The sequence below is a fragment of the Aegilops tauschii genome, chromosome 1 (genome assembly GCF_002575655.3).
Source record: "Aegilops tauschii subsp. strangulata cultivar AL8/78 chromosome 1, Aet v6.0, whole genome shotgun sequence".
NCBI classification, from domain to species: domain Eukaryota; kingdom Viridiplantae; phylum Streptophyta; class Magnoliopsida; order Poales; family Poaceae; genus Aegilops; species Aegilops tauschii.
This window is the reverse complement of record NC_053035.3, coordinates 493763958-493775532: the sequence shown is the minus strand read 5'-3', so window position 1 is coordinate 493775532 and position 11575 is coordinate 493763958. Positions and strand designations below refer to the sequence as shown.

Here is an 11575-nt window from a genome sequence, read left to right as displayed (position 1 = left end):
CACATTAACGATGACGGGCGCGCGCGCGTGCGGCGACTGACAGCGACCGAAAGCGAGGGAGCAGCGGGACGGGACGGAGCACTCGCCGTTCAATCCACGCGTGCCGGCCGGTCTCGAGGAAATTAAAGCAAGAAATGTTCGCACTGATCGATCTCAACTGTAGATTTGGCCTTGGCGATACGGATATGCAAGATCCTCACAAAAAAAACAAATCGCGTACCAACCCCCAACGTGTACCAACTACCAAATGTATCCACGTCCACGTGTAAGCAAAGCAAGTGTATGTATACGTGCATGTCAAAAAAGTGTACGTATATGTATGTGCTGTGATCGGCGACTTTCTTTTTCCGCGGGAGAAAGGAATGAGCGTACTCGTACCGTGGAGCAAGGCTGCAAACGAGTCGAGTTCGAGCGAGTTTGCCTAGGCTCAACTCAACTCATACTAAAATTCGAGCGAGCTCAAAATGTGCAAAGCTCAAGGCCGAGCTGCAGAAAACGGCTCATGCTCAGCTTGTAACAATCTCGAGTCGATCTCGAGCTAGTTTCGAACTAAATAAGATGATTTTTAAAATCGTTTTAAGGCCAATTTTAAAGTAAGATAGGCCACACCAGAAGAAAAAAAATCATTATAAATTTGACTTATTCTTTCTCAAGTGAAGACTAGTATATTTAATAACAAGAGATTTTTTTTGAAAAGTAATAATAATAATAACAAGAGATCGTGAGTAGAAGACGACGAAGGTGTGCCTGCTCTCAAACTTTGACCAAAATAACAAGATATTGAATACACGGTTGGCCACGTGATGAGAATACATTTTCTTCATGCTTAATTTCCATGTTTGCTAGTAGGTAAAGTGAAGAAAAAAATCATACCGAACATATATGGAAATGAATGATTGTAGTTCTCGGAAATAGATATAAAGGTTATTTAATATACTTATATGATATCGAGCTATGGAGCTAAAATTACGGATATACTCCCAACGGGTACCAACCCCCAACGCGTACCAACTACCAAGAGACCAAAGCCTATGCACGTGTAAGCAAAGCAACTGTACGTATAAAACAAGCCAAGAGCTACGTATGTGCTGCGATCTGCGATTTTTTTTGCCGCGGGGGAAGGAATAAGTGTACTCATGTAGCGCCCAGAATAATTCACGTCTCGCGAACCAACCTGGTTAGAGGGGCAGTGTTATTCCTAGCCCATCAGGGTTTAAGTTCTGGTGCTCGCATTATTCCTGAATTTATTTCAGAATTTTCGGCGACGCGTTTTCAGTGGGAGGAGACGTTGCGCCTACGGTGACTTCGTAAATCTCAAGATAATATATCGGCTTAGTCTTTCATATGTGCTCATCAATGCTTAGTCTTTCATATGTGCTCCCACCGTGCTCATCAATGCTTAGAGCATATCTAGTAGACCCCGTATAAGTGGTCAAACACGTAAAATAATCATTTTTTACAGTTTCAGTCGAAAAAAGGGAATCGAATAGATCCCTTAAAATCGTCCGACCCTTCATTTTTTTACAGGGCCTGTGAACACATGCCTGAGACCCGTGTATCTTTAGTTTCAGAGGCAATTTTGTCAGGGCCCCGAATACCAGTCAACGCTAGTAGTTGGGGCATTTCAGCTCCCGCCAACGCCTTGAAGCTCGCCGCCTGCAGCGACCGCACCGCTGCCGCCCGTCGATGCGAGCAAGCTAGTTAGCTAGCTACGGCCGCGCTAGCTAGCTAGCTGAGTCCGGCCGCGGGCGCCCGACCGCCGCCCGCGCATTGTGGACGTCCGCCGGCCTCCGCTCTGGCTGTGTCTTTCTCGTCCGCAGGTCGGTCGGCGGTCGATTTCAAATTGGCGTGAGGAAAATGAAGAGGAAGATGTATATTCAGAGAATATTCTTTTTTATGGGTTGATTATACGGGGTCGAGTCTGTTCGGCCGCCGCCCGCGCCAGCCCGTAAAACCGGTTTTCTGTGAACTATAAAAGCGATATAAAGGTCCGCGATATAAGAGGTATGCTAGAGATGCTTTTAGTAGGCTAATTCAAGCACCTACCCTACTAGTAGTAGTACTTTAATACCACGACCGTGCGAGCACACAAGTCTGGTGCCAAAGGTGAAGGTCATAGTCGTATCTTGCTTGCACCTCCCAAAGGGGCAAAGACGACTACTGCGCCTCAGTTCAACGCCCGCCGGCCTTTCCCCTCATCTCCCATTCAACGCTCGACCTCCATCTCACCAGCTCCCAAACCAAACCACGCATGCACTACTCCATGTCCGGATCAGCAGCGGCAGGCGGAGGAGACCTCGGCGGCGGCCAGTTCTACGGCGACCATCCGCCTGCCGACGACGTCTTCTTCCAGAGTCGTTCGGCGTGCGGCGGTGAAGACGATGGTGGTGTCACGCCGTCGGCCTACTCCAGCATCACCGACTACCTGCAGGGGCTCCTCGACCCCGCGGAGCTCGCCAGGCACCTGGACGCGCCTCCGTGCTACCCGACGATGAGAGACGTGATCGGCGAGGCAGCGGCCCCGGTCACGCCCAACTCGTCCACGTCCGGCGAGGCGGCGGGGGTCGAGTCCCACGGGTGCAAGAGAGGCAGTCCGGTGCCGGAGGAGGGAGACGAGGATGGATCGGCTGATCATCACAACCACAGGTACGTGTGCAATTCAATCTTGCTGTACAACCGTTTGCTAATTGAATCTAGCTCGAAGTTGTTGGATTTCTTGCCCATCGACCGATCGTAGATTAGAGGGAAGAAGTGTAGATCCACTGGTACTTGTTCCTGGCAGATCGATCCCGGTCTCCATTGATCTTCTCAGCCGGCCGGTCTGAACGCGAAGATCCTGCCGCACGTGGAATACCGTGTGAGATGTGAACACTGGGATTTAGGGCTCGCCATCCGTCAACTTGCCACCTACCTACCTACCATTCCAAACAAACAAACAAAGCTTATCCTATCATTCTTGGATGAGGCATGAGTCTGTTAGATGTCTATATCTTTTGAATTGTTGTTTTCCCTACCCCGCCCTTAAGTTCATCTTGTTATTTACTCCTTATGTAAACTAATATAAGAGCGTTTAGATAACTAAAATAGTGATCTAAATGCTCTTATATTAGTTTACGGAGGGAGTAGATTGTAGCGGTGGTACTTTGTACCGACCGAGAGACAGACGCTGTTGTTGTTGGCGCTGTGGCTTCATTTGCATGAAATGGAACCGGGGTTTCACCCCTGTTTTTCTTTTTCTTTTTTGCGGGGAGAAGGAGGAGAAGAAGAAGCGGCCGCTCGATGCAGATCAACTTGCAGTGATCCAAAGGCACATACATAGCTAGTTCTCCGGGCAACTTCTTGTTTAGTTCCACTTTGCATGTAGAAATTGAACCGGCTGTTACCGTGGCGAAATCATCAAGTCAAAAATGAACAATTTAGAATCAATAAGGATACTCCTCATTATGTTTGCCGACTGATGCAGGAGCGACGAGAAGGAGCAAAAGAAGAAAGGGAAGTGGGAGAAGAAGGCGCGTGGCTCCCGTGTGGCCTTTGCGACAAAGAGTGAGGTCGACCACCTCGACGATGGCTACCGTTGGCGCAAGTATGGCCAGAAGGCCGTCAAGAACAGCTCCTTCCCAAGGTACTACCTCCTTACATTCACCCCTATGCATATGTGTTTCGAAAAGAAAAACACGCCTTCCATTTCTCAGTTTTGCTCCTGTAGCGAGCTTGCAACTTCAGTTAGAGATGCTACCCAAATGTTTGAGTTGAATGGCAGGACTGTCATATGACCCCTACTTGCTTTCGTTAGTGAGATCGGCGAGAAACAAAACTTCTATAAGAAAAAACCTTTCACTTTCGTTGCTACGATCATCTTTAATTTGTTAGTTTGGACAACACAATCTCTTGCTTGAAATTAAAGTTTCTACAAAAGACATCACATGTAATCATCGTGATTAGGCATCACGATATGCATATTTAGATAGCAATGAATATATAAGTGTGCATGCATGCATGGTAAGGGCAGCCATATTGTAGCAAAATACTCCCTCCGTTCCTAAATATAAGTCTTTATAGATATTCAACTATTAACTATATACGGATGTATATAGATGCATTTAGAGTATAGATTCACTGATTTTACTCCGTATGTGGTCCATAGTAGAATCTCTACAAAGGTTTATATTTAGGAACGCATGTAAGGGCAGCCATATGCTACGACAACAGTTTAGCAATCCATTGCATTGAAGTGAAATTCTGAAACGCGTGCAGGAGCTACTACCGGTGCACGGCGGCGCGGTGCGGGGTGAAGAAGCTGGTGGAGCGGTCGCAGCAGGACCCGTCCACGGTCGTCACCACCTATGAGGGCCGCCACGGGCACCCAAGCCCCGTCGCCGCCCACCATGGCGCACGGATGCTAATGGCCACCGGTGCGGACACTTCCTACTCGCTTGCCGCACTCCAGCATCACCAACATGACTTTTTGCCGGCTGGTGCCGACGTCTACGGGCGCATGTGCATGCAACCCACTACCGCCGTCACCCCGTCGGTGGCACACCGATTGTCAGAGTATGGTGGCATGCAGTTCCATGCTGATCTTCTTCCCGATGACGCGATGGGCTACCAGCATGGGTATCGTTAACTCAATCACTATGAGTATGTACATAATATACCGATAACTTCAGTTTGGCCTAATTTAGCGAGGCATGGAGCTGACTGATGGGGACACACGTTTTTTATTTGAACTGACAGACGAAGGGTAACATGTACAAATGTTTGTTGTGCTGAATTTGTTCTCGATGTTGAAATCAAATTCTTTATAGCTAGCTATTCTAGTTACAATACCAAAGCACAATTCTGTACGGCAAGGATTATACAGTGTGCAATTCAGGTATGTGATGAGGATTTTTTTTAGAAGTATGCAATTGTGTACATCTTGTGCTATGTATAAGATATGTTGCGAAATATTTAGAACCATGAGTTGAACTACTTAGTTACACCAACCAGCGAGGCAATGAACTACGTGCACATAGTATGTTGATCCAAAAGGATGTGGTGTGGGCATGCGGGTTAGTGAGGGATATACTTGTTTGGTACTTTTGAGTACCGATGAATGGATTGGTTGGCAAATTGTTCAATGTTGCAGAAACGTATCTTCAACATGCGCCGGACAAAATCTAGAATACCATTGTTCTTTAAAATAAGTATTTATTGAAGTCAAACACAATATTTAAAATTATATGGCTTTAGGATCAATGGTACTTTCCGCAAAAAAAAAAAGATCAATGATACTTAAAAAATATATAAATTCCATGCCATTTTAGCCGTAACCGCCTCGAGCCCAATTTAACCACATCTCCCCGCTAAGTTTCAAACGATTTTTTGCTACATTCTCCGGGTCCGAAAATAACAGTGGATATGTGTCAAATGAAGAGATAGTCTCCACGTGCTTATTGTTAGTAGCTGACGTTGCATGATGAATTCGCCCCCTTGAAGGTAAGAGCACCAGCGATCCACTTCTAACAGTATCGCCATGAATTCCTTCTCATACGCAGATAGGCGAAGGTTCTTAGCCCCCAACACCTTGCCGGTGAAGGCAAGTGGATGCCCGTTTTGCATGAGCACTGCCCAAACACCAGAGTATAATGCATATGTCCCTATTTCAAAAGGCTTGTCAAATTGTGAGAAATCAAGCACTGGCACTATGATCAGTGTTGATTTCAGATGCTGAAATGCTTCCTCGGCCTCCTAACTCCACCAAAAAAAAGCATTCTTTAATAGACTTGTCAGAGGTCGGCTGATGAGACCAAAATCTCGGACAAACCTTCTGTAGTACACTGCCAAGCCCGCCCAAAAATCCCCACACATGTCGGACACATATGGGAGTGGCCTAGCCCTTAACAACAGATATATTTTTCTCATCAGTGGCCACTCTCTAGGCATTGATGACATGCCCCATGACGGAGCTAAATCCGTCAGATCTTAGGCAGGGGGTCCCGAGCTGGTGATCTTGGCACGATGCTAACATGACAAAGAAATGATACGATGTTTACCCAGGTTCAGGCCCTCTCGAAAAGGTAAAACCCTATGTTCTGCTTTGTTTCTTCAATCTTTTTGGATGGACGACTCATGGCGTTTTCAAAAATCATTATTCATAATGTGCGTGCGGATGAAAGAGTGACAACATCGTTGCTCAGTTGCAGCCTCTTTACTGAAGCCTTTTGAGTATTTCTTCGAGTAGAGATTGACGCCGTGAAAAAGGTGTTTCCAAGAAATTTCATTGCAATTTGTAGTCATATGAGTTACTTTGTATCGTGGCCGGCCGCATGCACGCTCCTGTTCACGGCGCGTGGGGAGTCGGGTCCCGTTTTCCTCCCGCGCCACGCCGGCCGTTCAGTCCAAACGAACGCACCGACGCTCAGGAGCACGTGCGAGTGCCACCGACGACGCAACCGCTGGCTCCACCTCCACGCACACATATAGACAGTGGCGACGTCGACGGGCTTCTAGTACTCTTACCACGGATTACGGAAGGAGGGCGAGCGGTGTGGTCGTCGTATGCGCATCTGTCATGGCCGCGCGCGCGTGCGTCCGGCCGCTGAAAGCGACGGAAAGCGACGGGGCAACTGGCCGGAGCAGGGGAGGTTTGACCATCGCCAGCGCGCCTCTGGTTGGCTGGCCGGCCGGAATCCATGGCCTCGTCGTGCGTACGTGCGTGGCACATGGCACCATCGCCAGCCGGCCTGCGATCGAGTGCACGGATACTTGTACATCAAACTAGTCGTCCACGGATGAATGCGGAAGCAAATTTACGGGTTAACATTCAAGATGCCCTAAGTAGAAAAATGAGTGTTCCAACTGATCTCAACGGAAGCGATAAGAAATGTTCCATAATAAGAGCAACTTCAAGAGTTCCCTAAAAAACGTTTCGTAAAAGTCATTTTACAGGATGTCTGTATAATTTACGGCAAGTTTTTCGATGAAAATTTTTCCCGGTTCCTGTAAATATCTTTCTGTAAAATCTTTTATTTTAATTTTTTATATTAGACTAGGCATAGGGCCCACAAGCAAGTGTCAGTTCGACGTTAGCCAGTGAGGTGTGGCGTTGGGATGTGGCGACGATGGCGGCATGCAGCGGCGGAGGCATTCCGGTGACGGAGCGGTGTTGTTCCTACATTCTGAAGGCGGCGTTCATGAAATTTCAGAAGGTTATCCGTCTAGCAAAATCATATGGAAAGCCCATCGCCCCGTAAATTTGAAGGTTGAAGCGCGGAGGAGGTGTTTTTATGGATCCCTAAAAAAGGTTATGGGTTTATGGGAGTTGTTGAGCTCAACTTTTCATAAACAATGGTTATTTTAAGGATACGTATGCTATTGGAGTTGCTCCAAGTCATTGGTGAGGATATCGAGTTAATTTGGTGGTAGTACTCGAGAAAAATAAAACGTGTACGAACCCCATCCACGTGTAAGCAAAGCAAGTGTATGTTTGTGTGCCACCCACTATAATTCACATCTCGCATGAAATATGGCGAACCAATCTATAGTTGGATGGTTAGGTGGACAGTGGTATCCTCAGCCCACCGGGATTTAAATCCTGGTACTCACATTTATTTCACATTTAGGTGAACCAATCTAGATTTATTTCAAGAGTTCCGGCGATGCGCGTTCAGTGAGAGAAGACGTTCCCGTCGACTATGAGGCGCCTATGATGACTTCGTAAAATATTAAGATGATATGCCGGCTCAGTCTCTCGGAGGTGCTCATAGAGGTAGGGTGTGCGTGTGTACGTTCATACAGGTAAGTGTATGCGCGTATATACGAACGCTTGCCTCCATCTGTGTTAAAAAAAACATGAAATATGAATAAAATGCGCAGCAGGAGACGCGTGTACACATGTGAACATTGAAGTACTTTCCGCGCCTAATACGCCCAAAGTACGTAGGTGTCCACCTAAAATATCTCGACCCAGGATGAGGATCGATCAACATCCCTCCCTCCGTCTCCATCCCGTACAAAACACTATCTTCATCACTGCTTAGGTTAATTCAAGCACATGCTACTAGCTACTATAGTATACTCCTCCAAAGTAGTAGCACTCTTGTTTAATACCACACGAAGGCACACAAGTTTGGTCCCAAAAGGTTAAGGTCATAGTCATATCTTGCTTGCACCTCCAAAGGGCCGACGACTACAACACCTGTCTTTCTCCTCCTCTCCATCATTCAACGCTCTATCTAGAATCGACCCCACGCTCTCTCATGCGCTACTCCATGTCCGGATCCGCATCAGGAGAAGGAAATCACGACGGCGGCCAACTCTACGGCGAGGACGACACCGTCTTCTTCCAGAGTCCGGCGTGCGGCGGTGGGGACGATGTTGGTGCAACCCCGTCGGCCTACTCCACCATCACCGACTACCTGCACGGGCTCCTCGACCCAGCAGAGCTCGCGAGGCACCTGGACGCGCCCCCGTGCTTCCCAACGGCGAGCGAAGTGATCGGCGCCGAAGCGGCCCCTTTCACGTCCAACTCGTCGACGTCGGGCGAGGCAGCGGACGAGCCCCGCGGGTGCAAGAGAGGCACGCCGGCGCCGGAGGAGGACGAGGACGGATCGGCCGATCATGGCAGCTGCAGGTACGCCAACGACTTTATCACGATGGATCCGATCTTGGTGCAACTGTGTGCTATTTGAATCCCAGCTCATCCTCTTGTATTTCTTGCCCATCGATCGATCATCAGTCCATCACATGCGTACATATACTTTGTCGATTTAGGGGGAAAGAACTCCACTGGTACGTGTTCTTGCCATATCGATCTTGGCCTCCATTGATCTTCTCGGCCGGACGGTCTGAACGCGAAGATACTGCCGCACGTGGCATACGGCGTGAGACTTGAACACTGGGATTTAGGGCTCGCCATCCGTCAACTTGCCACCTACCTACCGAGTGGGCAGGCATCTGCACCCATTTAAAAAAAATGCATTTTAAGCATGTTTTGAAATGTCAAAAAATATAAAAGAAATTTTCATGCATACATGTTCGCAAATGTGTGCGCGCGGCACAAAGTTTTGTAAAAAAATGTCTTTTTGGTTTGTCTCCGTAAAAAACACAAATTTCAGTGCTTCTAAATAGTGTTTCATGACACAATTTTTTGTCGTTTTTGTACAGGCCACAAAAAAGGTTATTTTTTCGTGAAACTTTATGTACGCACATAGAACATGAAGACATACCCGTGCAACCTTTTTCAGATTTTTTTAGCATTTAGAAATGTGTTTTTCAAAATGGGTTCATATGTATCCGGGTTCATCCATACCCTATCTACCTACCTACCATTCCAAACAAACAAAGCTTATCCTATCATTCTTGGATGAGGCATGTGTCCGTTAGATGTCTATCTTTTGAATTGTTGTTTTCCCTGCCCCTCGAGTTCATCTTGAATTGCTTTTATTCTTTTGATGCTACTTTATGAGTCAATAAAAACGTCTTTTATGGAAAAAAGATTTTGCCTAGTTGATTTTTAGACTTAGTAGCTACGGTGCTTTGTACCGAGAGACAGACGTTGTTGTTGGTGGAGCTGTCGCTTCATTTGCATGAAATGGAACTAGGGTTCCATCCCTGTTTTCAATCAAAAGAAATGAAAGAACAACCGGCCGCTCGAAGCAGGCACATAACTAACTAGCTAGTTTTCCGGGCAACTTCTTGTTTAGTTCCACTTTGCATGTAGAAATTGAACCGGCGGTTACCGTGGCGAAATTATCAAGTCATGAACGCACAATTTAGAATCACCAAGGATTCTCCTAATTTTGTTCACCGACTGATGCAGGAGCAACGAGAAGGAGAAAAAGAAGAAGGGGAAGGGGGAGAAGAAGGCGCACGGCTCCCGTGTGGCCTTTGCAACCAAGAGCGAGGTTGACCACCTCGACGATGGCTACCGCTGGCGCAAGTACGGCCAGAAGGCCGTCAAGAACAGTTCCTTCCCAAGGTACTACCTCCTTACATTCGCCCCTATGTGTATGTGTTTTGAAAAGAAAAGCATGCCCTTCCACTTTTTATTTTTCCTCCTGTAGTGAGCTTGCAACTTCAGTTTGGAGATGCTACCCAAATATTCAAGTCAAATGCAGGACTGTAATATGACCCCCTACTTTGCTTTCGTTAATGAAATTGGGGAGAAATCCCTTCTATAAAAAAAATCCTCTTCCACTTTTTGTCGCCATAATCATCTTTTTAAGTTTGAGCTACACAAACTCTCACTTGAAATTAAAGTTTCTACAACACATAACACATGTAATCATCTTGATTAGGCATCACAATATGCATATAGATAGCAATGAATATGTATGTGCGCGCATGCATGGTAAGGGCAGCCATATTCTAGCAAAATATGTCTATGTGCAAGTGGTGGAGCCAGAAATTTCCTTCTTGGTATTCATTTGTGCAATACAATAGCAATGTGACAACAAATATACAACAAGCTAACAAGAATATACCAACGGATAACAAATCTTTGGTATTCATGTGAGTACCTAAGAATGCCCCTAGCGCCGCCCCTCTCTGTGCATGCATGCATGGTAAGGGCAGCATGCTACAACAGCAGTTTACCAATACATTGCATTGAAGTGATATTCTAAAGCGTGTGCAGGAGCTACTACCGGTGCACGGCCACACGGTGTGGGGTGAAGAAGCTGGTGGAGCGGTCGCAGCAAGACCCTTCCACGGTCGTCACCACCTACGAGGGCCGCCACGGGCACCCAAGCCCCGTCGCCACCCACCGTGGCCCACGGATGCTAATGGCCACCGGTGCCAACACTGCCTACGCGCTTGCCGCGCTTCAACATCAGCAACATTGCTTTTTTTCAGCTGGTGCTGACGTCTACGCTCCATTGGTGGCACACCGATTGTCGGAGCACGGTGGCATGCAGTTCCATGCCGATCTTCTTCCCGATGCCGTGATGGGCTACCAGCAAGGGTATCGTTAAGTCTGTCACTATGAGTATGTACATAATATATCTATAGCTTCAGTTTGGCCTTAATTAGCAAGGCATGGAGCTGGCGGATGGGTACACACTTTTTTCTTCTTCAAACGGACAGGTACAAATGTTTGTTGTCCTGGGTTTATTATGGATGTTGAAATCGAATTCTTCATAGCTAGCTACTCCAGTTACAAACTTGCAATGCAAAGCACAACTCTATATGGCGAGGATTGCACAGTGTGCAACTCAGGAATGTCATGAAGATTTTTTTGTAACAAAATGTATGTAATTGTGTACCTTTTGTGCGTTGTCTAAGATATGTTGCGAAATATATAGAAATTACTCAACACTCCTGAGCATACAATGCAAGAGTTGGTTGTGCTATTTGGTTGCCAAGTAGGTACTTTATCTCACACTTCCCTTGCCCTTCCACGGAGCCTTATCAAACCTAGAATTGAAGACTTTGTTCCCATGCTGAAAAGAATTGAAAATAGATTATTGGGTTGCTCCACACTTCTGTCAACTGAAGATAAACTTATCCTCATCAAATCAGTATTCTCCGGCATGCCCATCTTCTTCATGTCCTCCCTTATGTGACAGATAGTGGTTAAGCAGCTTAACATCTA

General features: G+C 46.8%; 2 protein-coding genes across 2 annotated transcripts; both read left to right on the top strand.

Annotated features, from left to right (window-relative positions):
- Positions 1-2093: 2093 nt before the first annotated feature.
- Positions 2094-4914, top strand: LOC109766233 (WRKY transcription factor 28). Its single transcript, XM_020325001.3, has 3 exons — positions 2094-2646; positions 3464-3622; positions 4255-4914. The coding sequence occupies exons 1-3, from the start codon at positions 2252-2254 to the stop codon at positions 4622-4624; spliced, it is 924 nt and encodes a 307-aa protein (XP_020180590.1). The 5' UTR covers positions 2094-2251; the 3' UTR covers positions 4625-4914.
- Positions 4915-8135: 3221 nt separating this feature from the next.
- LOC141020516 (uncharacterized) lies at positions 8136-11123 on the top strand. The gene is made up of 3 exons (XM_020325019.4): positions 8136-8614; positions 9803-9961; positions 10619-11123. The coding sequence occupies exons 1-3, from the start codon at positions 8241-8243 to the stop codon at positions 10953-10955; spliced, it is 870 nt and encodes a 289-aa protein (XP_020180608.1). The 5' UTR covers positions 8136-8240; the 3' UTR covers positions 10956-11123.
- The last annotated feature ends 452 nt before the right edge of the window (positions 11124-11575 follow it).